General features: G+C 40.3%; 1 protein-coding gene across 2 annotated transcripts in view; it reads right to left on the bottom strand.

The window, feature by feature from the left end:
- ERC2 (ELKS/RAB6-interacting/CAST family member 2) overlaps positions 1–27,439 on the bottom strand; it is an 894,383-nt gene that overhangs the window by 397,468 nt on the left and 469,476 nt on the right. For both annotated transcript variants that reach the window (XM_012646861.1, XM_012646788.1), the window contains one exon: positions 8,945–9,080. In XM_012646861.1, coding sequence (XP_012502315.1) covers positions 8,945–9,080 — 136 coding nt within the window. The remainder of the gene's footprint in view (positions 1–8,944; positions 9,081–27,439) is intronic.

Genomic DNA, 27,439 nt, shown 5'->3' on the forward strand with positions numbered 1-27,439 from the left:
AGGAAAGAAAGCACTTCTGTACTGACCCTCAGTCCTACCCATCAATGTTCCATGTCCTCTGCAGACTAACAAACATTTGAGGATTTCTCTTCATCTGAACAGAGCCTGGAACTGTTGGATGAGGCTCAGTCTACATATCAACAATGTGATGGGATTTATTCATAATTTAATGGAACTTACCAATCTCTACCCTTCAAGGTAGAAACTCCAAAACAAACAAAACAGAGAACCCAGACATAAAACCATCCACATATTGTCATCTGATCTTCAACAAAGTAGACAACAATATACACTGGGGAAAAGAATCCCTATTCAATAAATGTGCTGGGAAAACTGGATAGCCACCTGTATGAGACTGAAACAGGATCCATATCTCTCATCACTTCACAAAAATTAATTCAAGATGGATAACAGACTTAAATCTAGGACATGAAACCATGAGAATTCTAGAAGAAAATGTTGAAAAAACTCTTCTAGATATCGGCGTAGGCAAGCAATTTATGAAGAAGACCCCAAGGGCAATCACAGCAGCAACAAAAATAAATAAAATGTGACTTTATTAAATTAAAAAGCTTCTGCACAGCCAAGGAAAAAATCAACAGAGAAAACAGACAACCTACAGAATGGGAGAAAATATTTGCATGCTAAACATCTGATAAAGGGCTACAAAGAACTCAAGCAAATCAGCAAGAAAAAAATCAAACAACCCCATTAAAAAGTGGGCAAAAGATATGAACAGAAGCTTTTCAAAAGAAAATAGACTAATGGCCAATAAACATATGAAAAAATGCTCAACGTAACTAATCGCCAGAGAAATGTATATCAAAACCACAATGAGATATCACCTAACCCAAGTGAGAATAGCTTTTATCAAAAAGTCCCAAAACAATAGATGCTGGCATGGATGCAGAGAGAAAGGAACACTTATATACTGTTGGCGGGACTGCAAACTAGTACAACTTCTATGGGAAATAGTATGGAGATTCCTCAACGAACTAAAAGTAGACCTACCATTTGATCCAGCAATCCCACTGCTGGGTATTTACCCAACAGAAAAAAAGTCATTTTATCAAAAAGACATCTGCACTAGAATGTTTACTGCAGCACAATTCACAATTGCAAAAAAGTGGAATCAACCCAAGTGCCCATCGATTCATGAGTGGATTAATAAAATGTGGCATATGTATACCACGGAGTACTACTCAGCCATAAAAGAAGTAAATTAATACCTTTTGAAACAATCTGGATGGAACTGGAGACCGTTCTCCTAAGTGAAGTATGGCAAGAATGGAAAAACAAACACCACATGTACTCACTATTAAATTAGAACTAACCGGTCAACACTCATGTGCACAGATGGAAGTAAAACTCAATGGAAATCATGCAGATGGGAGGGAGCAGGAAGGGATGGGTGAAATCATACCTAATGGGTACAATGTACGCTATTGGGGTGATGGGCACACTTATAACTTTGACTCAAGCAGTACAAAAGCAATCCATGTAACTAAAACATTTGTACTCCCATAATATTCTGAAATAAAAAAGAAAAAAAATGGCAAGGCAAGTACTAGAACCTAAATAAATAAAGATATTTTTTAAAAAAATTAACAAATATATACTTACGACTATGTTGGAATAAAGACAAATATAATCCGGGGGGGGGGGGGGAAACCCCACACAGTTTAAAAAAAAAAAAAAAAAAAAAAGACATGATGTTAAATTCTAATGAAAATTTGAACAAATGTGGATTTTCTTCTAAACCTATGATAGGATAAGGTCCTAGATAGGACCTTCCTCATCTTTCCATATGTTGAAAACGACAGCTGAAACAGAGCCTCCCTAAATCACTCTACACCATGCCTACCAAACAGCCATGAAAAACTAGGAACTAAATAAACGTGTTTTGACAATGATGAATCTCTTAACTCTGCTGGTCAGGTTTCTTCTAATGGCAGTACTTAGGTAAGTGTACCATAACACATGAACATAGATCACAGTTAGAGTAACAATTTTAAGCTCAGGGAATTGTAAAAGAAGTGAACTTAACTCAGTGACTTGGAGAGATGAACATATAGATATGAAGCCTAAAAATTGCTGCTTAAGATATATGCATCCCTCTGCAAAGAAACTACTTAGACAGCCTTGGGAACTTCATAATGAACTATATGTTTCGCTGAAAGCTATGCATTTTTGAGGTTTATGTTGTTTGTTACACTTCCTCTGTTAGCTGATTCCACCTCTAATTAGAGGAGCAAAGTAAAGGAAGTCCCCTTGGAAAAAAGATATGGATGTACAAGGTTGCACAAATTGAAAACTAAAATTGTCTTTTGAGCTTTTTTTTTTTTTAGAACTCTATTAAAAGGACATGAATAAACGGGAACATTCATTTGCTTTTTAAACTGATCACACTTCGGTTTAACCACGGCAGAGAAGAAACTTTACAGTTCCCTGGGAACCTATAATTTGGAAACGGAAGCACACAAGAACAGACTTTAAGTTTCAGGCAATAAATTGAAGAGAATTCTGCAGACACACAACAGAAAAGGAGTATAAAATATTGGCTTGTGAATTTCTTAGAATGTTAGTTCATTAACTCGATAAGCTACACAGAAAAATGCAGCCAAAATCTACAAAGATGTCTACTGGGGTTTCGAATTGGCATATTTACTCAGTAAGAAATAGCTAGAGGTTGGAAAAAAAAAATGCATCCCATTCTGGTAATGACGATTTAGTGTGAATCTCTAGAAACACACCTTATTGAAAAATCTCCATGTGGGCTCTGACAGGACACACAGAAGCCCAAAGCCCCAAGGCCAGACATAAATATCATGTTCCAAAATCTGTGTCCTGGGGAAAAGCTCTACAGAATTAACAAGAAAATCACCATCTTTCACATCCACATTTCACATGCATTTCAACATTAACTTGAAAAATGTTTTAATTTTCCTCCTTATTACCCAAAATGTTTTTTAATGCTTTACTGGAAACTTTCATTGACTGGTGTGTGTTCTATATCTGTATTACTTACTCATTAGTGTGAAATTGTTGCAAAGGATTTGTTGGGTGATACTCCCAAAGGTCACTGTCTTCTATGATTAAAAGCTCCATTGTCAGTCTCTCTGGCAGAAAACTCTAGTAACTGAAGTCTACATAGGTCAGGTACTGTGCTAGGCTCTTTCACAAATCTTGTAATATTTACCCACCCAGGGAGGTAGAGATTGTAATCCCCGTTTACAGATGAAAAAAGTAAGGGTTAGAGAGATTCTTGCCTTACTCAAGGCCCTGAGCTAGTAGGGCCAGTATTTGAACAGTGGCTGGTTCAACTCCATACCTCTTTTTTGTTTGTTTGTTTTGTTTTTTATTTCAGGATATTATGGGGGTACAAACATTTTGGTTACAGCAATAGCACTATTAGGCATCTACCCAAAGGAACAAAAGTCATTCTATCATAAAGACATCTGCACTTGAATGTTTATGGCAGCACAATTCACTATTGCAAGGATGCAGAAACAACCCAAGTGCCCGTCAATCCATGAGTGGATTAATAAAATATGGTATATGTATACAATGGAATACTACTCAATTTTAAAAAACTCCATAGCTCTTTATCTTTCCCTTTCTGTTCCCCTTGACAATGTTCAAAAAAATGATTTAAGAAGTTAAATGAAGAATACTCCCTATTCCTATAGATTGTGGAAAATTCCCTCTAAAAAACAATAATTCAAGGTATTTTTAAACAAAAAGAGGACTCAGGACAAATACTACATTGCCATTTCCTTTCGATTGGTCAAGTTGAGCTAAATAGGGTGCATTCTTAGTCACTTTATTTACGCCATGTAAACCCAGTGGGATCAGAGTGCCAGGCTACGCCACAGAGGCCACAAACCAATGGGCAATTCATGTGCAGATCCACAGAGTGTTTAAAAAATTGAACCAACTTTCTAAAACCCATAGATTTCACATAAAATTTCATATTTTATGATTTATCTTAGACAATCAGAAAGTCCTGCAACTCTAGGCCCATCTTTATAGCAATGTTCAACCAGAGCTTAGTGGCCCCTACTCCCTTAGATGAGGCAGGGGCTCCTGAGTTCCCTATAGCTCCCTACCACTCTCAATTATATCCACACACTAAGCCAACCACAGCTGAAATTTTTCATTATGATTATACTTATGGGGAAATATTTCCCCAAACCTTGTCTCTTTTGATAGATTGAGTTGACTGGCCTCAATTCTTCACCTCTCCTTGTATCTGCCCCCTGGCAATGTTCTCTTCATGAGTAAAGTGAACATTTCCAATCCTTGACTCAGCCACATGCCTTACTTTGGTCAAGAAAGTAAGGAAGAAATCACAGTGTCAGTTCAGGAGGAGGTCTTATGAGACCTTGAACGTTTTTGCTTATTCTCTTGTGTCTCAGCTACTGTCATTAGAAGAGGTTTCCCTGGGTTGCTGATGTCTCTTCAGCCTGAGCCTCAGAATGAACACTTGCAACAGAGCTACCCTAGCCACACCACAGACATGCAGTGAGTAGCAGAAGTGCTTATCCAAGCCCACCCTAGAGCTGTTGAGCCAATCAGTCAACCCGCAAATCTGTGAGAATAAAGGGGTGGGGAACCTGCAGCCTTGGAGCCACATGTGGCCTTCTGGATCATTGAGTGTAGCCTTCTGACTGAATTCAAATTTTATAGAACAAATCATTTTAATAAGTATCATTGCCACTGAGTTCTGGGGTGATTTGTTACACAGCATTACTATGACAATTGCTAACTAATATATCTCCACCAAAAATAAAAAATAAAAGGCAGGCTAAAAGAAACAGACATCATCATTTTTCTTACATATAAACCTGTTTCTTAAGTTAACATCCTAGACTCTGAAAACATTTGAGTTTGCAATTGCTGTCATAAAACTATAAACTCAAGAGCTAAAGAGGGTCAGATTTGTGAGATGTTTCATACCATGACTATATGTCTAGGTTTGACTAAGGTGGCCCAGGTTTTGCCCATTGGCCCTGTATCCTGGTTTGAACAATAAATAACATGGTTACTCCATCTTCATCCAACATTGTCTCTGATTTTCATACCGATTAGTTGAATCTCTTCAAGCTCTCCTTTGAAGCCTGATCCAACAGCTCTTAATGTTGCAGGCAGTACTCTATCTGATATTCCCCTGGATGTAACAGCTAATTGGTTGGTTGAAATCATGCAACCAGGGTATCCAATCATTACCAAACACTTGTGTGGAATAAATCAAATTCAGCAGGTATCAATCCCACAACCACCAACCAACCAACCAACCAACCAATCCTAGCTGACTGACACTTAAAGGGTTTAACAGACTAACAGGAAATGGTTAAAACAACAGCAATATTAAAAAATCAAATGCCTCCAGAAAGTGCTATTTTCAGAAGGCAGTAATTCCTACGTACACCCAAGCACATCTGCTTAACAATCCAGGAAAGTGGGAGGTTCACTCTCTATTAACCTTAACCAGAGACGTTTTCATCAAAATTAATCGTGATTACTTTTTATTGCATTTCAAATGCTATCCTTTATTTGGGGTGGTCAAGAATGCAACTAAGCAATTCCAGACCACGCTATCTTTTATGAATAGGTCTATGAGGTAGTTATCAAGGCCCTTATGAAAATATTGCTATACAAAAGTTCATGGGCCAAAACGAGACATTAATTTCCATAGCTAGATGCGTCCTTAGAGAAGAAGAAATTACTATATATAGAAAAGACAAAAACTTTGATGTTCAATGTATATCAGAGTAGAATCATACAAATTTATCTGTGCATATAATAGACAACTCTTTTTAAAAATGTTTCTTTCACTTTTTCCTTGTTATTATAACAACGGTTAATCATTAACACTTACTTCATGCACGCGGTCCGTGCCAAGTAAAATCCTAAATTCTTTGAATGCATTGACTCTTCAACCCTCACGACAACTCTGGAGCAGATGCAATTATCATTCCCGTTTTACAGATGAGGAAACTGAGGCTCAAGGAAGTTAAGTAACCTTCCCATGAACACTCAGTGGATTTTGAAGCTTAGAATGAAACCCAGGCATTCTAGCTCTTGAGTCCCTTACAGAAAGATAATAACAACACATACCTCACTGAAAACTGCCATCACAATCTACTGGCCTTAATGTTCTGTGCCCTGACTAAACCTTGCTCTATCCAACTCTGTTCTTTTTCTGACAGCCCTGGTACATGGAGGGCCTTCCCTAGTGCTCGGTCTCTCCCATGTCAAAGTCATTCAGCTCAAATGCCACCTGATCCGCCAAGACTCTCTGCCACGGCCGGGCGTGGTGGCTCACGCCTGTAATCCTAGCACTCTGGGAGGCCAAGGCGGGTGGATCGTTTGAGCTCAGGAGTTCGAGACCAGCCTGAGCAAGAGCGAGACCCTGCCTCTACTAAAAATAGAAAGAAATTAATTGGACAGATAAAAATATATGGAAAAAGTTAGCCGGGCATGGTGGCACGTGCCTGTACTCCCAGCTACTCGGGAGGCTGAGGCAGGAGGATCGCTTGAGCCCAGGAGTTTGAGGTTGCTGTGAGCTAGGCTGATGCCACGGCACTCACTCTAGCCAGGGCAACAGAGTGAGACTCTGTCTCAAAAAAAAAAAAAAAAAAAAAAAAAGACTCTCTGCCACCCCACGGTGCTCTTGCCTTCCTGATTCTACAGAATTCTCATCATCTAAAGATACTCAGATCTAGGTTTAAGTCCTGGCTCTGCCACTATTGGGCAAGTTATTCTATCTCCCAGAGCCTTTTTCTCACATATCGAATGGGATAATAATAGCTAACAGACCCCATATGATGGCTGTAGTGGATCTCTACAGTTTTATCTGCACAGAACCCCTGCCAGGGACAGAACTCATTTTATTCTTGTGGGAAGTCTATCCTCACTCTTAGCCCATTGGATTCAGGTGAGGCTGACCCCTTTTACCTAGGCTCCAGGTAATTGTATACCTAACTGTGGCCTGGCCAATTTATACATTCTGTCCTTGAACTTTTGCCAGAACTACTAAATAAGAGCCATTCTCCTCCCCCTGGGGTGACTGCACTCCTAGATTGTAGTCTGGCTGCTGGTCGCCGTCCACTATGCACAGGCTTCCTGGGAATCAAGGCAACAAAGAGCAAAGCACATCTGCAGGAGGCTAGAAACAGATTCCCAATGCCATTGTTGGAATATCTGAGTCCAGTCAGGTTGAAAGTCCGTCCACTCCTTTTCAGTTAATTTAGCCAACTGATTTCCTTTTTTTCTTGGTTCAGATTAAGTGTGTTCCTGTCATTTGCACTTAAGAGTCCTAACTAACCTAGTTGACGTAATAGTTAAATGAAATAATAGCTACTCTAAAGTATATAGCACAAGCCGGGCATGGTGGCACATGCCTGTGGTCCCAGCTACGCTGGAGACTGAGGCAGGAGGACCACTTGAGCCCAGGAGATCCAGATCAGCCTGGACAATGTAATGAGACCCCCATCTCAACAACAAAAAAAGGACATAGCACAGCACCCAGCATATTGAAACATTCAATAAATGATACCTAGCACTGTTATTGTTCCTCTGCGTTAGTTTCTTAAAGGTAGGAAGACCTAGAGTCAGGTCTACCTCCACCCTCTACTAGGGTACCACTTCATAACTTTTCTGAGACTCTAGTTTCACCATATGTAAAATTACCAACATTGCTGTAAGAAATAAATGAGAATATATGTCTGGCAAGACAGTGAAATGTTATGAAAATTTTACTTATTACTACCTTAGTCTTTTGGCTCCAATCTAACATCTTCTATGACAGATGGGAAAGCTTGAGACCCAAAACCCTGGATGTGATTTGCCAAGAGCATTGAAGAAACTGTGGACTCAAATAAGTTACCAGTCCATGCTAAGGTGGGCCCACAACTTAACAGGGGACCTGACCCTACCATTGTGCTACTCAGTCAATACTCTAAGTCAAGCATCAATGTAAGGAGGGCTTGAGTGGTACCAGAAGGCACGTCCAGGACATAGAGAAAAAAAGAAACTAATATTGACTAAGTAACTCCCATGTGCCACGTCCTATGCAAGGTATTTCCTTATATTTCCTACTCTGGAATAATTATTTATTTCTCTTTTGGCCAATTAAAAAGATGAACTATGAGTACATATTGAAATTATCTAACTTGTTCTATCTCCAAGGAGGAAACCTAATATATAACTGGAAAAAGACACTAATTAATAAGCAAAATTTAACATGAACTCCAGCCAACTTGAACTGCTCTGTTTAAAGGCACCCTGGAATAAATAAAGGAACTTCAAAGCAAATGCCCTGTTCTAGCCTGAATGTTTTATTGAGCATATGGGGAGAGCTCCTTGACCAAAAATAAGGATAGTTAATGAGGAAAAACTGGTGCTTTCAGTCAGTCGGTTGGTTTCTGAGATAGAGCTGTCCATGGAGAGATAACTATGTTCACAGAGAAGACAGAATAATGATCTGTCTCAGAGCCTCAGAGTCTTGAACAAAACAAAGCCAGTTTTGTAAACTGTCTGACATGCATCCTTTTCCAAATACCTTCTGTGATAATACACACACATTTCCCTTCTACTAACCCCCAAACAACTTAAATATAAGTGGAAAAGGAAGACATTTCTGTTGTAAGCTGCTGGCCCACTCTGTCAATGCAGCCCTTACCTTTGAAAGTGAAGTCCAGGAACAGGAGATTCTGTGCAGCATTTCTGGGCTCTACTGTAATCAGCTTTCCTTGGGCATCATTTCGAAAATGACGCTTCACACTCGGAAAGACCTATGAGGCTCCCTGGGAGTACACAGTTAGCGCTAGACTCAGGCAAGTCCACCATTTCTGTGCATGTTCTCCTGCACCAATAGCTACATTTCTGAGACAGTCGACCTCCAATTATTTATGGATTAAGAGGAAAAGCCTGGGCTCACCTGCAAATGCTGTGAGTTGTCAGCCATGCTATCTTCTCGCCTGCGGACTTCTTCCAATAGCTGAGCGTTCTTCTTCTTTTCCAACTGTTGATTGTGCTTGAGGTTGGCCACCTTCTTATTCTGATCCTTCATATGCCTGAGAAAAGTCAGCACAACTTGGTTAAATTCAACCACTGGAAGATCATATCTTATAACAGACTTCGGAAATACTAAGCACAGAGTATCTAGATATGGGTTCAGGAAACAGTTGAAACCCCAGAATATTCCATTCATTCAAACATAAGTATTTCCTGAGCACCCACTTAATTCCAAGTACCAGGATGGCACCGGGGCTGCAGTGGTAGATGAGACAGGTATAGTCTTCAACCTCCACGGAGCTTAGAGTCCGGTGGGCAAGACGGACAAGCACCAAGGAGATCCAACTTAGGTTTCCTAATGTTGAAGGAAACAAATATTAATAGTATGTTGTGAGAGATGATGATGTGTGGACAGGTGGTGGGGTGGAAGGAGATGACTTTAGACACTGCGGCCAGGGAAGGCCTCCCTAAAGAAGTGAGACTATGGTTGAGAGTAGAAAGAGCCAACCAAGAGAAATGCCAGTGGAGGAGCTGCCCAGGTAGAGAAAACAACACGTGTAACTTCCGAGGTAGGGAAGAAGGAACTGGAAAGCGGCAGTGAGGCTAGCCCAGGATGGGGGAGGGAGCAGAGGAGGAGATGGGACTGCATAGGTAGGGGGCCCAGGCATGTAGGGCCTGTGGTCCATCGTGGGGCGTTTATTTTCTCCTAAGTGGTTGCTGTTCTAATTATTATTATTCTTTTGGATCATGTTCTTATTCTGAGATCATAATCCATTACTTTGATTTTGAAATAACAATTACAAGGCTCCAATCAAATACATTGTCATCACTTAGCTCAAACAGAATAACAGTTTGGCTAATCATAATGTTAAACAAAGCTCTGGGGCTTGGAGTAAAAGTTCTTAATGAATCTATAGAATGTCAAAGTGCAAAATCATAAAGTGATCAAGTGGGTAAAAGACTAAGGATAAAGAACGGGTTAAAAACAAAACAAAACAGGAGTTACAAGCTTAATGCGGACTATTTCACCAGCAGCGTTTAGCAAAACATTCCACAGATTTAGGCAACCATGTCCACGGCAGCTGTTATAAATCTAATCCAACACATGAGGAGGTGGGAGGGCAGTACAGGGGGCTGGGAGCAGTGACCAAAGGAGGACAGCCGAGGGACAGAATCATCTGGGGTCCCTTCTAATCCTTCTAAATCCCTTCACTCCCTCTCCCCAATATTGCTACGTCAGCTGTTACTGAGCCCTGACCCCCAAAACAGGCGTTTTGAGAATTGCTGCTCTTTTGAAAACATAAACAAGAACTAGATGATAAACAACAAACATATCAAATTGAAACAAGTTAAAATCACATGAAAACGGCTCTCCATAAGAAACTCTCATTTCTAGTCCTCATAAAATTGTGTACTCCCTACTCTCTCCCATACCAAGAAAATGAAGTTCAAGAGAATTGTTTATTTAGTCAACTGATATTAGGAATCCTGCTTATAAAAATATTCCACGCCTGTTGTCCCAGCTACTCAGGAGGCTGGGCCAGGAGGATCACTTGAGTCCAGGAGTTCAAGTCCAGCCTGGTCAAATAATGAGACTCCACCTCCAAAAAAGAAAAATATTCTGAGCACTTCGGCTTCTTATGACTATTTACAGTACCAATTGAAGCAGCGATTTAAATATTCTTAGAGGCACTTATAGGAGGATATAGATAGAATAGAATAACCATCTCCTTAGTCATTATTTGCATTGTATAATTTTTATCTAATAATTCCCCATTTTTCCTGTTACAGCAACATACACATATGAAACCACCAAGTTAAGCCTACATGCTAATCTACTTTTAGAAAATTATCTTTTGGTTACCATAGAGATGTTAAGAATGACCTCTTGCGTTCTAATTGAATGAGTATATAGTATTTCCGAAGCTCATACTAACCTGGGGCAAGCACATTTTCCAATTCCTTAGGAAATAAGGCCAGCACTTAGTAACAGGATGTGATGGAAAGGTCAGTACGATTAGTGTGATTGTTTAATTAGAGGACATTTTTATAAAGAAATACTTTTTATTACTTGAAAGCATACCATTAAATAGGACCAACTGCTAAATGTTTCCCCCTCACCAAGTACCAGTGATAAATAAAATATATTATTATTACAAACATCATTTGCATACTGAAAGAACTCCCACAAAGTTCTCACAACAGTCTGAAGGGACAGAACTTACTTTCAAGGATACTGCAATGTTTTTTTCAATTCAAAAGAAAAAACAAATGCCAAATCCATGTGTCCCAACCCAATTAAGCATCAGTGGCTAAGAAAAACGGGGAACTGAAGTTCTGACACTGTGATGGAAGTCTGTCTCCAGCATTCTCCAACCCTTCCTTCAAATACACCCTTATTTAAGACACTAGTGGTTGAAACAGAAAAATGGGTTGTGGATGGCACTGCTTAGGATTTGGGCCAAGGTGATGAGACCAACCATATTGTCTTTGTACACGAGACCATCAATAGGTACAGATAAAGTATGCACACTCCCCTGTAGTACCGCCATGGTTTTCAAAGATGTTTCTAGCAATCAAAGCCTTTCTTCTAATAAAAGCTTACTTGAAAGTCAAAAAGGAAAAACAGAATCGCTGTGGCAGAGGTAGAAAAGAGGCAAAGTGGGGTGGGGAACAGGTGAGCGGAGCCTCAGCTACTAGACAACCCCTCTGTCAGGTGCCCATCAGGGAAGCCCTAAGACTACCTGAAGCACAGGGCAAAATGGCAATTTATGAGGGAGACAGGTAGAGGAGTCATGAAATTTAAAAATACTAGATCCCTTGGAGAAGAGAAAATGCCCCCACGGATGCTCAGTGAAAAAATGACCACAGAGATTTTTGCTAGTAACAACTTCAGCATTTCCAAGAATAAAATCTGTAAGAGAGCTATCAGTCTCCACATCTTCCCCCCTCACCTGCAGAAGTATGCCCACACTGAATAAATGAGGAGGCTCTCAGTTGTCTCCAAAATCTGGAATACAGAGCCCCTGGGATACAGATTGCAACACCTTCCTGCTATCCTGTCCCAGAAGAAAGTGTCACTTCTTTCCAAACTCCCACCCACTTGGAAACTCGGGCAGTTTCAAGGCTCTGACAGAGACTGATCTGATCCATGTTCTGAAAAAAAGTTTCTTTGGAGTGAATTTTTTTCTCTAAGAAAACAGTATTAAATATATCCAAGATGCAAATTTTAAAAAGATAAGAATTATGAGAGGAAGGCTATTTGGAAAATATAGTGGTAAGGTCAGTTTTCAATGTTCAACTTAAACAGACCAGTTTATAACAGTTTCAGAAAGCAAGTCATATCACTTTCAAAATTCAGCCATCATTAAGGAATCTGGATTAAATTAAAAATTTCCAACAGGTGTCAAGGTCAACAATGGCAACCATATTAAATATGAATGTCAGAGAGAAGAGAATCCTGCTTTTTTCTTTAGAATAGTCTATCAAATTACAATTAGAATGTATTCTCAAACTCGCTGGTGAGAATGTGCCAGCCTTTGAGGCCCCTAGAATTACACAGGTAGGAGTACAGGATAGGAGATGCATATGTTTGTGTACATTTGCAAAAAAAAAAAAAAAAGAGAAAAACAAAATTTCTCTTCTTGTAAAATCTCAACAGAAACAAAAAGATGCCTTTTTTTAACCATTTGCTCTCAAAAATTTAAAAGATTGACGATGTTCATTGTTGAGAGGATGCAGGGATCCAGCTCTCTCATATGTGGCCAGGAGAAGTATAATTAACAAAAGTATTTTTGGAAATCAATTTGGCAATATCCACCAAAATGCCATACCTTTAGCCCAAGCAAACCCTTCTAGGAAGGTAGTCCACAAAAATGCTTGCACCCATGCACAAATACATATGTGTAAACATTTTCATTATAACTGTGAAAGTGAAAATTTGAAAATTGCCTAACTGCCTATCAGAAGGAAACTGACTGAAGAAATTAAGTATAGTCATAGTATGGAATCACGCTAGCTAAAAAGATTAAGGCAAAATGAAGTATGGACATGGAAAAACCTTCAAGATACATTGTTAATGGAAAAAGAAAGCAGGTAGCAGAATAATATGAATCACACATATAGTCTGATCTCACTTAAGTTAAAATACGAAAGCCTATGTGGATGAATATATACACACAAGCATGTAAATGGGGACTCCTGGAAATCCCACACCCGTCTGTAAACGATGGTAACCAATAAGGAAAAAATTGGAATTGGGGAAGAAGGCGAACTTCAATTTTTACTGTGTGCATTTTTGTGTGTGTGTATGTATGCATGTGTGTGTATGAATAGGGTATAAATATACACGGATGCACAGGTGAGTGCACAAGTCAAAGACTTTTGATCAAGCAAAATATAGAACATTGCCAATGAGAATGTGAAAAAAAAAGAAAAAAAATATATAGAACACTGCCATCGTCCAGCCTCATGTCCCTTCCCCCTGTCCAGAAGTAATCACTATTCTAACTTTTATCTATATGGTTTTGTTTTGCCTGTTCTTGACTTTCATATACATGGAATCATACAGTATATATTCTTTTGTGTCTGACTTCTTTCACTCAGCGTAAGGGGTTAAGATTCACGTGTATTGTTGTACATAGCAGTTCATTACTTCCTATTGCTGGGTAGTATTCCATTGTATGAATATATTAATACTACAGTTTGATTAGCTATTCTGTTGTTAATGGATATTTGAGATGTTTCACTTTTTTTTTTTTTTTACTGTTAAGAATAAAGCTGCAATGAACAGTTTCTTATCAGCCTTTTTGTGGGCATATGCTTTCATTTCTCTTGGATAAATTAAGTAGATGTATGTTTAACTGCGAGTATAAAGTGGTACAATCCCATGGAAGACTGTTTCTGGGCCATATGCATCTCCTAGGAGCAGCTGCAGTGCAGTGGCTGATAGCATAAACTTTGGAGCTAGACTGCCTGGGCTCCAATCAGAAGTCTGCCATTTCTAACTATGTGACCATGGGCAAGTTCCTTAATCTCTCTGTGCCTCAGCTTCTTCACATGTAAAATGGGAATAATAACTGAATCTAAGTCAGAGGGTTATTGTGAAGGGCTGATGAGTTAGAGTTAGTACTGGTAAAATGCTTAGAACAGACCACAGCATGCTCACTGTTTCACTCTTAGCTCACAATAAGAGTGCAATCATGTCTTGTGCGATATTTTGCACACATATTTAGTGTCTTGTTTCCCATACCAAAACAGCAGGCATTTCGGCCGGGCGCGGTGGCTCACGCCTGTAATCCTAGCTCTCTGGGAGGCTGAGGCGGGTGGATTGTTTGAGCTCAGGAGTTCGAGACCAGCCTGAGCAAGAGCGAGACCCCGTCTCTACTAAAAATAGAAAGAAATAAATTGGACAACTAAAAATATATATAGAAAAAATTAGCTGGGCATGGTGGCGCATGCCTGTAGTCCCAGCTACTTGGGAGGCTGAAGCAGGAGGATCGCTTGAGCCCAGGAGTTTGAGGTTGCTGTGAGCTAGGCTGATGCCACAGCACTCACTCTAGCCCGGGCAAAAGAGTGAGACTCTGTCTCAAAAAAAAAAAAAAAAAAAAAAAAACAGCAGGCATTTCAAATACTCAAACAGTGGACTTTGGAATGCATTATTAAATGCTTTTTGTCACACATTTAGCTTCAACTTGTGCTTTCCTTAATAACAGTTAAGAGTTACATTTCTGATAGGTTATCCTGATGGAAGCATAGCAGGAAGATCATGACAAGCATGGGGAAGTAAGCTGGGATCCTGAGACGACTGCACAAGTAGATGGGCCACACACACACACACACACACACACACACACACACACACAATGGAAGCTGACAATGCATATTACATGCAGGATTTCCAATAATAGAAGCTTTTACTTTTAAACTCCGAGATGATTCCATTTTCTGATGCTTGTAAATACCATTCAGTACTTCAGCAAAGCTATAAATTTCAGAAAGCTACCATAAATATTGTAAAGATATTTTTATAGCAAATATAAGTGTGCTAAATGTCATGAGTGTGATATCCCTTCCTGGAAGAGAAAGAATCTGGCCTATTGTGGCTACTTGAATCCAACTCTCTTTCCAGCCAAGAGCCAGGCCAAGGTCTGGGGAGTTAGCTGCAGAGCCAAATCTCTTGGACTTCGCATCTTATGGCAGCCTCTCAAGAGCAGCTCGACTATTTGGCCACTAGCTCTGATGATGGTCTGCTGCTTAAGTCTTTGTGTAAAGCCTTCAGTGGGATGCCCAAGCCCATCTCCCCAAGCTTTCAGTCTTGGCTTCCCTCCCTGCTTTAGTCCTCCTGCCTTCACTACTGACAGTAGTTGCTTGCTGGAGGTGACCACTATCCTGTCTTCTGCCTCCTCTGTGGTGCTGGGGGCTACGCAAGAACCAAGAGACAAGGCCGCCTTCAGTTAAAGCACAGAATGGCAACACACCTTTAAAAAGACAACATTTTATCACTCACCAGGCCAGCAGGATATACCCAGAACTTAATAACAAAGCTGAAGAAAGAAAGTGCTAAGGGAAGGAAGTGTTCAGATTTGAACACTTGAGAAGTGAAGCTTCCCAGAGGCAAAGAGCATTATAGCCTTGTGCAATATTGTGTGCACCTTGCAGTATCAGGCCCTATCAGCAAAACCTTCCTTGGAGGAGATGATCCTCTCAGGCTATTCCTCACTCAGCCTCATGAAATGATTCAATCATTTTGAGACCAATGGGGTTGAAGGGCAAGACAGTAAGATGCTCAAGACCAAAGACTTTGTTGCCAGATTGGCTGCATCCTCATTGCAGCTTCATCCTTTACCATGTCTGTGACCCTGGCCAAATTATCTTACTGGGGATGGGGGTGTTAAATGATTTAATAAACCTAATCCTCAAACAGTCCCAAGCACACAGTGAGTGCTTTGTAAACATCAGCCTGATTCCCCTGCCCCAAACCCTCCTCTAAAGCACATATCCACTCTCCCTACTTTCACCTTTGACCTTCCCACCCAAGCCAGGAAGACCTTGGGAGCAATCTTAGGTTACATCATAGAAGGTCACAATTAGCAAAAGAAGAGTTTATTTTCCTTGTAGATATTTCACTCTGGGGAGAGGTTCTGAAGGGCTGGCTTCCTCCAAATGTTCTCCCTCATTCTGACCCTGAAGAACCCTTTCCCCCAAATATCGACTGCATACACCTCAAATGTGAATGGAACCCAGTAACTAAGAGCTGAAGCTAGAGGTGTTGGGAACCTATTCAGGAAAAGCCCAAGGATGGAAAGCAGAGAAAGCAGGGTGATGGCTAATGCCCCCTTGCCCCTCCAGATGGAACTAGTAGGACGGGTATGAGCCCATAGAAAACTCAAAAGGGAAAGGCAAGGCTCATTTCTCACCCTCCTCAGGACTCAATGTTCAATCCATGGGCATCTAATATTAATAGTAAGATGCCCTTCCTAGCAAGTAGACCACACACAGTTGTAAGTGTCAGGTGATTAACTAACAAGCCTGGCTCTGATTTACTATTTACCAAATAAATTTCTTATCATTTGGCCTCCTGTCTAGGTCTGGTGACCCACAGAGCACAGGGTGGTCATGCAGGTCTGAGAATGGTAGCCCTGGGATGGTTACTTTTCTCATTGTCAAGCACTAAATGTGTTATCACACCGTACATCCCTCTCACTGTAGACTGCACTACATGCTCAGGCTTCTCAGCCCACATAGTTGAAGCTGGTGGTGGATTCACTTCCAGGAGGGCCCAAAGCAGGGATCCTCTGTCACCTGTGCCTGCCCAGCAGGCATCTCCTGCTTCAGTGAGTTCTGGCTCTGTATATCCCCTGGTGCCTCGACGCCTTGCCCAGAGCCAGCAGTGCAGGAGCACAGACAGGGAAACGGGGAGTGGCAGACCCCTCTTCCCCATCACTCCTGCTGCCACAATAGCTCAAGCCACCACCACTCCCTGCCTGGACCACGATGCTCTTCTCTCCTCCCCAGTCTCCCTGCTTCCACTCTCGCTTCCCTTTGAATCCATCATCCACTCAGCAACGAGAGCAAGTCTTTCAAAACAAGTCAGATCATGCACTTCTTGGCATACAATCCTCCCATAGCTTTCCATTTTCCAAAGAGCAAAATCACAGATTTGTGGACTTAGGCCAGCCAGTCTCACTCCATCCCATTCTCACCTTTAGCCCCAGAATCCAGAATCCACTCTTTCAGTCCTTACAGCATGCCAACTCCTTCCCACCCGGGGCATAGGCACAGACTGTTCCCTCTGTCTGGAACTCCTCTCCACAGCCACCATTCTTCCCGCAGCTGCCCTTCATCCTTGGGTCTCAGCTAAAGAACTGCCTCCTCAGAGGGCCCTTTTCTGAGCACCAAATCCAAAGATGTCTCCTCCCCTTACTGAAAATCTCTCTGCCTGCACCCTGTGCACTTGCCTCACAGCACTCAGCACAACGTGCGATCTTACATGTATCTGCATTTTGAATTGCTCATGGACCATCCTACCAGCAGACAGGCATTACTGCCAGGACAGAGTCCATCCCTAGGGTGTTATTCACCAGAGTGAAGGAATGACTCTTAACCACATCCTCTCTGGCCCAAGTTACCATCATCTCCAAGCTGCATGAGGATGCTGCCTCCAACTGGTCCATTTAATCCACTCTCTGCAGGGCAGAAGAAAATGCACAGATGGATTCCATCTTCCTCCCATGCAAAACTTGTCAATGGATTTCTACTACCTGTGAAAACACTCATCCCTCTCCCCATGACTTCTCCCAGATCTAACTCCTACCTCCCTGAGTTGTATCTCATCCTTCTCACCCCATCCACACTGGCCTTCCATTTGGACATGCCAAGCCCGACTATTCTCAGGGCCTCTGCACAAGCATTTTCCTCTTCTAGAAACTCTTAACCTCACCCCTACCCCAGCCCTTTACAGGTAACTCATTTATCCTCTCACCTCAGTGATATCCTCTGGAAGCTTTCTTGGTCTACAGAGAAAGTTGGGTCCTTCTGTTACAAACTCTCATGTCGCCGCCACAAACCCCTCACACTTCTGGTCCTTTCCTGTCTTCCTTGTTCTGCTATAGGCACTTTCTGCATAATGATCACATCTGTCTTCTAGTCTTCTCTACACGAAGGGTCTAGCACAATGCCCAGGCCGTTGTCACCAACAGATTTCTGCTGGATTGAATTTAATTCTGAAACCCGCCTTCTCTTTGGTCCAAATATTAAACAGGCTCCCTTTTGTATGCCACAAGCTTTATGTGAACTCTAAAAACTATTTATGAATGTGTATCTAGGGATTTATGTGAATTAATATTATTCTCTTACATTTGTTTTCAGAAATTTCTATTTTAATAAAAGAGTTAAATCTCATAAAATGATTATCAGTTTACTATCAATGAAATGGTACCCAGTCAAAAAACAAAAAACAAAAAAACCACAGAAATCTGGACTGATGATAAATATCAACTAGTATTATTACCTAGTGCTAATACAATAAAAACATAAGAGTTCTCATTGCTATAAAGTTCATTTTAAAATTAAACTGAAAATCTAAGAAGCTGAGGCCAAACCAAACACACACACACACACACACACACACACGCACACACAAAGGCCTGGGTATCTCTTTCCTAATTTAATTTGTATTCAACACATGGTGAAAAATGTCTACATAGTTTGTGGCAAACTGATGGCCTCTTCTCATTTATGGGTCTGAGAAAAGCTATTCAAATTCTGGAACAGTAGTCAGCAAAACTTGTTTTTTTGTAAAGGGTCAGATAATATCTTAGACTTTGCAGGCTCTCCAGCCCCTATCAAAATCACTCAACTTTTCCTCTACTTTGTCATGGTAGTGCAAAAGCAGCCACAGACAATATGTACAAGACTGTGTTCCAATAAAACTTTATTTACAATAATGGGTAGCAGGGCCAGATTTGGCCTGTGGGCCGAGTTTGACAAATCCTGGGGTCTACAACATGTACGAATAATCGCATCGTAGCAAAGGCTCATATCATTTACTCTGTGAAATCACATGATGTTCTCTAAGTACTTTACCTATATTAGCTTATTTAATTCTCACAACAGCCCTACTAGTTATGTTGTATTTGCTTATTTCTTTTACAGATAAGGAAAATGCCCAAAGTCACAGAGCTAGTGGGTGTTACAGCTAATGTTATTCTCACTCAGTCTGGCTCCAGAGACTATGTCCAATCCCTTAACCTCTGTGTTGTGCCAACCAACTGTGAAGAATATGGCAGAGTTTCTTCCCACCACTTTCCTGCTTTCTCTTCTTCTAAGCAGCCAAGAAAATTCTATGGATCAGAAACGGAAAATCTCAGAAATGGAAATCTCTGTTCTATAGTCCAGCCACTTCAAGAAACATCACTCTAACCTTCATGGAATACCGCTGGGCAGCAGCTTGGTTGACTATTAGAGAACTGGATACAGATGAGGTCATTATTTGAGAATGTTAGCTTTCCACTAGGGGAGCTTCAGAATGGAAGGTGAGAGCTTAACAGTTTAAATGGCACAGTGGCAACAAGGGTGACTGAAAGGAGGACCCAGCTAGGAAGCAGAACACAAAACCAACAAGGGTGCCGTGCAATTTCTCCATTAATTTCCGTTCTCTGAACCTGTTAACCTCAATGTGACCACCTTTTAAACAAATTATTAGGTTGCATGGATGAATCTACCCCCAAAGCAGAAATGTTTATTGTATTTCACATCCTGGAACTTCATTCTATCACAATGAGTTTGGTTCTTCTTCCTATACAAACCGATTGAATCAGAGATAAAGAGTTTGGAGACAAAATGAGTGAAGATAAAACTAGAAGCTCAACAAAAGGGAAAGTAAGAGAAGGGCAAAGGGGCAAGGGCAGTACAGATATCAGGCAACGGCTCTGAAGACAGAACTTCTGGACCCTGGGGGCAAGCCCGAGACAGGGCAAGACAGAAGATTGAAACTCCTACCCTGTTGCCACCTCATATCTTCTCTTTGCACATCATTCACTTCTTTTCAAATCAAAAAATGGAATCTGAACACTTTAAAAACAAAACATTCGTATAATTGCCACAATTCCATGGAGTATTGTATCCTTCTAAAAGCCTACGACTCCACTGTTAGACACAGGAACATTAGGGCCAATTTGGTAGGGTGTCAGCTGTATTTACAGTTTGGGGTAATATAAAAACATATGGAAACTGTGAAAATTGACCCCCAGGGGGCTAATGTTGAAGGAAACCAACATTCCACAGTCTGGCCAGAGGTTGGGGGCGATTTGCCCAGACAATATACAGCCCAAGCAGCCTATGAGCACGAGGGGCACTTTGTGCATGCAAGACCTATTTTTATTGCATCCAATCTGGAATTAGGCTGTAGCAGCCTAGACATAAAATAAAACAGAGGTGTAAGAAGATAAAAATCTTGTATGATGGTTTTCCAAATTAGAGTACAAAATAATGTGTTGGAGTTTATATTATTTGCTATCGGAAATCAATTTTAAAATATTGTTAAATAATAAAAACACTCTCTGTTTTCAGATGTCCAATTAAGAATTATGAATTAGCACCATGCTAAGCAATGCAAAAATATGATTGCAGTTAAAAGAAACAACATCCTTATGTGGAGGGTATTTTATACCCATTTTACAGATGAAGAAACAGAGGCTTAGAGAGGTTAAATAATTTGCCCAACATCATACAGTTCATAAGTAAGGGATGCAAAATTTGAACCATTGTTTCTATGATGCCAAAGATCATGGTCTTATCTATTATGCTATATAAAAATAATAAAATAGTATCAGATATTATTATGAGACCTTTGTCACAAAAGTGAATGGAACATACTAACCAGGTCTAGACATTCCTTCTTGAAAGTTACAATCTTTTTTTCTCTATAAGGTAGGCAAAGCACTGGCTTCAATAAAGCAAGGTATACTCTCTTTAGGGTCTGGTCTGAGAAGTAGCTTATCAGACCATCCCAAAGATAATTTAGACCAGTGCTGAATTAGATTTCCATTGCTGCATAACAATTTACCACAAACTTAGCAGCCTACAGCAATATTCATTTATTATCTCACAGCTCCCGTGGTCAAAAATTGAAGCACAGCTTAGCTGGTCCCCCTGTTCATGGTCTCACCAGGCTGAAATTAAGGTGTCAGCCAGACTGCATTTCTCATCCATAGGCTTAACTGGGGACTATTGTGCTTCCAAACTCGTTCAGGCTGTTGGCAGAATTCCTCTTCTTGTAGCTATATGACTGAGGTTCCCAACTTTTTGCTAGCTGTTGGCTAGAGGATACCCTCGGGTCCTAGAAGCCATCCAAAGTGCCTTGCCAGGTGGCCCTTTACCTAGGCAGTTCACAGCATGGCTGTTTGGTTCTTCAAGGCTAGCAGGAGAATCTCTCTCTCCAGTCTGCTAAGATGGAGTTTTACATAATACAGCATTATCATGGGAGTGGTAGCCCAATACCTTTGCCATATGACATACCCTATTCAAGGAACAGCATCCAGCACTTTGCCATATTCTATCAACTAAATTCAAATCACAGGTCCTGCCCACACTCAAGTGGAGGAGATTATACGAAGGTATGAAAACCAGGGGTTGGAGAGCATGGGGCTATGTCAGAATTCTGTCTCCCATATGCACTATTCAATAGAACTTTCTGCAATTATGGCCATCTTTTACTTCTATGCTGTTCAATGCAGTAGCCACTAGCCACCTATGGCTATTGAACACTAAAATGCAGCTAGTACAACTGTAGAATGAATTTTTAAATAGTATTTAATTTTAATTAATTTAAATAGTCACATGTGGGTAGCGGCTATCCTACTTGGACAGCACAGATTTGGACATTAACTAATGTCCAAACTGTGTTAATTATCTTTACAAAACTTTTTAAACCTTTGTTTTAATTTTTTAGTGTTATTTAAAATTCATTGGGCATAACTTTTTTATTGCCAATTTCAAACAGTTCTTAGCAACTACCTCCATTTTTCCATCGTCCCAAACTTCTTCTAAGCCATTTTCATCAACGCAACTTAAGGCATCTCGGAAGGCCTAACTTATGGCCAACGAGGGGTTATGGTAATTTATGCATCCTTACACTTTCCCAAGTATTTATCCCCATGACAACACGCTGCAAAAATAAGTGCCTGTTCTTTCCACTCTTCTCATAACTCAAACCTCTTCTCTTAGCCCGATGTGAATGAGTAAAACAGAATCAGTTGTGGGTGGTAGAAGAAACAAAAATCAATGAAGGATAACAAAGTGGCAGAATTATCGACGAAGAGAGTGGAAACCACTTCCCCCTCAATTATATGAGAAGACAGAGCAAACCACTTCCTCACGCAATTGCCTCCGCACAATTAACCACTTCCAAAATGCATCACTGCAATGCCACCTGTTTCAGTTTCACCTGATGACATGTTTTTCCTAACTCAGTGGTTTCCAAACAGCACTTGCTCTATGGTATGCTAATAACTGTTATCAAAAAATAAAAACACAAGCAAACAAAGGGATAGGATTAAATAAGTCTTGAGAGACCATCAGCAGATTCCTGACCCCGGGAACATCAGCCTTCCCTCTCATGCTTCCCTCTTCCTCACCAAGTCTATATCTTCAAGGGACACAATCCCCCATACTAGAATCGTGATAGGATCTTTCCCCGGTGGTTATGCAGGAAAATCCTGGGCACCCACAGTTTTTCATGCCCTTTCTAGTTTTCACCTGGATGGCAATGCTTCTGCAGCTCCCAGAGGCAGGACGGCCCAACTTTTATGAATATTTCCCTACCTAAAATCCACAGAGCAGCCACCAGGACCCCCAACTCCAGTTCATAAGCACACATGCTACAGAATGCAGCATTTTACCAGCATTGCTGCAGATGAGGCAATGTTCATGTTACATACACGTCTCATTTAATCCTCGTGACAACTTAATGACATAGATATTGTGTCGACCAGAAAATGAGGATGAGCCAGTAAACAACTTGGTTAGAGAGCTCATCCAGCCAGAGGGAGGCAGTGCTGGCTGGGTTCCACCCTAATCTGTTAGACTCCAAAACTCATGTCATTTCCCTAACCTGACATTGCTATTCTCACATTTACCACACTTGCTAATTTCCTATTATCACAGTTAACCAGGATAATCCCTACTACTAAAAAGAAAAATCCCACTGTCCAGCTATGAGACTGTTTTTCTAAAACTACGTCACTCCTACCTACCATGGGCTGTTCCAAATGCCTTCTCTGCTTCTCACCACAGGAAATCAGTAAATACCCATTACCCACATCAGAGGACACGAACACATACACATACGTATGTATTTATATTTCACACACGTATGCATATATTTATGTATTTCCTTTTATATTTATATTTATATTTATTTCACACATACACACTCCCCTAAAGAGTGCTTGCAAAGGCATCTCCACTTTACACATAGGCCTTAGCCACTGTATAAAACAGACACCGCAGGCTGGGAACAGTGGCTCACGCCTGTAATCCTAGCACTCTGGGAGGCTGAGGCAGGAGGATCGCTCAAGGTCAGGAGTTCGAGACCAGCCTGAGCAAGAGCGAGACCCCATCTATACTAAAAATAGAAATTAGCCGGACAACTAAAAATATCTAGAAAAAAATAGCCAGCGAGGTGTCGCATGCCTGTAGTCCCAGCTACTCAGGAGGCTGAGGCAGAAGGATCACTTAAGCCCAGAAGTTTAAGGTTGCTGTGAGCTAGGATGATGCCACGGCACTCTAAGTGAGACTCTGTCTTAAATAAATAAATAAATAAATCTGTCATTCATTCATAAATAAATAAATAAATAAAACAAAACAGACACCACATAGAGTAAAAACCATCTGAGACTCTTCAAAGATAGACAGGAGTAGGCTTGCTCTAACATTCCTCATACAGCACCCAAGGAAACCACTTACCAGTAAATAGCTGAGGTTTGAGAAATAGCTAAACTTAGGATAATGGATAATTGACTTTTTATTAAATGTAGCTACAGCATAATTTAGAAATGAGAAATAATTTAAAGTCATATTGTACAGACTGATTTTTCTATAGGTAATAAGTCACATTCTAATTTTTTATTCTTGTAAGAAAAACACCATCAATATTAATTAGATGAATATGAAAAATATTTAAGTAAGATTCAAGACAAAGCAAAAAAAAGGAATTCATTTGCAAAAAGTGGGTGATTTGCTCTGTTAATAGGGTCTCGACCTCATATTTCTCAGCCTCTGCAGTGATTCTGATTACTATTAGGCTCATTTGCTGATATACATCCCAAATTCTTTCTTGTTGAACCTTATAAAATCAGAATTCTTCCTTCAAAGGAGAAATCAGCAAGAAAGACTTTTCCCTTTCCCAACTGAAGAAACTGAAAACCCCTCTGTAATCAACATATCCAAAGCCCAACCCATGAGGACAGCAACATTCTATTTGCTAAGGTTTAAACATGTCCCCCAAAGTTCATGTGGTAGAAACTTGACCCCTATGTAGCAGCGTTGAGAGGAGGGGCCTAATGTGAAGTGTTTGGGTCCCGGGGGCACCATCCTCATGAATGGATTAATGCTGTTATTGCAGAAACGTGTTCCTTATCAACACACAAGTTTGGTCCTCTCTTGCCCTCCCTTGCCCTTCTGCCGTCTGCCATAGGATGATGCCGTAAGAAGGGCCTCACCAGATGCCAGGTCCTCGATCTTGGACATCCCAGCCTCCAAAACTGTGAGAAATAAATTTCTGTTCATTATAAATTACCCAGTCTGTGCTATTCTGTTATAGCGGCACAAAACAGACCAAGACACTATTCGAAAAGAATGTGTCAAATTCTTAATAAATTTTTGTGCCACAGTGAACTCAGGTCCTGTGTTGCTTATATTTTTAATTAATTTATTTTCTTTCCACTTGAGGTCTTTATTTTTTAATATTAAATTTTCATATGGATTTTCTAGAAAATCAGGATATTTGTTAACATTCCAAATGTAGAAGTGAAATGACAAGGAACCAGTAGCTTCCCTGGCTGTTGGTTTTTATTTTCTACATTGTTGCTTAGAGGAAACTGACTAAAGGAAAAGTCTTGGCAACACCTGAAAACATAATGATTAGAAAAAAAAAAAAAAAAACACAGAGATTTCTCACTGACTGAACTATTGGGAGTTGGATATTTTATAATATAGATTTACAAATCTCTATCAACTGAAAGTATTTCCCAGGCAATTAATCAAGGGAAACTTTTATGTAAAAACACATCTCGATTGAGCTGTTCACATAGGAGCTTGCAAGCTGCAATGACTAATTATAAATCTCAGACCTGTGCAGTTTCCTGAAATGCTTTTCTTCAGGCCATTAAAAATGCTGTGACAACATACAAATTCGGCAAAAAGAATAAACTAACTACAGCAAGTTACAATTATAGAAAGGAATTATTCAAAGTATGTGACCTTTGCACAAAATGGTACACGTTTATTTGATACTACAGACTCTCCTCTATTTTCCCCCTTTGATAGGTCTGTGTAATTCCCACTAACAATAATGAGAGATATGTGCTAAAAATGAATAGCTGCTAACTCCAGCCATCTGTGCATTCCTGGTACAAATAAAATTGAATGTCATCACTACCCTATTGGATTTCTCGGTAATGCTCTTTGCTGATAAGAACTTTGAAAAAATACCAATGGCTTTTTTTCTTTTTCTTACTCATACAAAGCATGCCCATTCCCCTTGCTACATAAAGGGGTCCATTCTACTCAGAATCTAGGCAGCCACTGAGAGGTGGGGGTGAGATAAATCCCTGCTTATCAAGATAACTGTTTCCCCACTCGTTATAAATGGAACAAAGTATACCCAGACTCGAATGATTAAAATGGCCAAATTCTTAGCAGGTTAACTCATTACTTTTCATCCTTCTCCTGCCAGCCCTGAAAGCTAAGTAGCTGTCTTAACAGCCTGCAGCAATCACTTCCAAACAACTCTCTTGCCCTACATCTATGCTAAAATGGAGTTAATTCATTTTTTCTTCATGAATTACTGGCTGTCAAAAATTTGAGAAAGGTCCCAAGCTCTAATGGAGACCTTTGCAAAGAGAGACCATGTGCTATAGAACCCAAGATGCTATGCTAGGAGGCCCGAAAAGCTGGAAGACTGGAAAGCCAAGCTGCTGGGCAGGAGACGTGTGTATCACCAATGTGTATCTGCGAGGAGAGAGGCTGCTATGACTGTCTGATTACAGCCAAGCATCTCTTCAGTCAGGCTGGGAACATAGAGCACCATGGGGCCATGCAGTTATACCTTCACTTCCCTTAGCAGCCAGTTCATCTGCAGTAAGCCAACCTTTTCAAGGGCCCCTTCATCCACCCCTCTTGGGGGTGGGTGTTAAGTCCTGCTTCCAAAAACCCAGGGGTCTAATTATCAGGTAGATCACTTCTTCCTCTAGAGCCACACAGAAGGCTGTGGTGCTTGGGATCCTCTCTTAGGTTTGATCATTAGATCTGCTTTTATATGACATACGATGACAGAACTGCTAAGAATATTTATTGGCTTGGCTAACAACTAAAGAAAAAAATGGTAATCACAGCTCTCTGGAGAGGCTTTTTAAATTTCATTTTATGGCACTATAAAATGAGGCCATACCCTGAGCATTTAAATGGGCAAATTATTTGGTTGGAAGTGGCTCAAGTTTTGAAGCTCAGTCACATCAGTAGATATAAAAACTAAGCAAATATTCGAGGTAAGGGTCCATTTCGAAGGTAGCTAAGACCTGACCAAAAGAGGAAAAACATCTATTTCATATGTGGCCACATGTATGTTTGTAGGAGTATATATGTTTGAGGTCAAGGTTACACTTTTTAAAAGTTCTTAATATTTGGTAAACTGTCTTTTAATCTTACTTCATCACAGAAAAGCAGTGCCAGTTTAATGCTGTCAACTGGTAATTTATTTGTAAGCAACATATTTAATTATAATAGTACAAATCTACTTGCTTTCTCTGAGAGCATAATTTTTTCAGCTATCCCTCTTTCAACTTATTAATAATATTAACTATTGTGTTTGGACAGAATTTTTAATAGAATATATCAAATACAAGTGTAAAATTACTAATATACAAGAAAAAATTAGACTCATATCTAATAAGGGTCTAGTATCCAAATAATTCACACAATAAAAAGACAAATGACTCAATTAAACATGGCAAAGGATCTGAATAGACATTTCTCCAAAGAAGATATACAAATGGCCAATAAGCCCATGATAACATGCTCAGCATCACTAGTCACTAGGGAAATGCAAATCAAAACCACAATGAGATACCACTTCATACCCACTAGGATGGCTGTGATCAAAAAGACAAACAATAGCAAGTATTAGTGAGAATTTGGA

Source organism: Propithecus coquereli, unplaced genomic scaffold (genome assembly GCF_000956105.1).
Source record: "Propithecus coquereli isolate 6110/MARCELLA unplaced genomic scaffold, Pcoq_1.0 Scaffold1, whole genome shotgun sequence".
Taxonomy (NCBI): domain Eukaryota; kingdom Metazoa; phylum Chordata; class Mammalia; order Primates; family Indriidae; genus Propithecus; species Propithecus coquereli.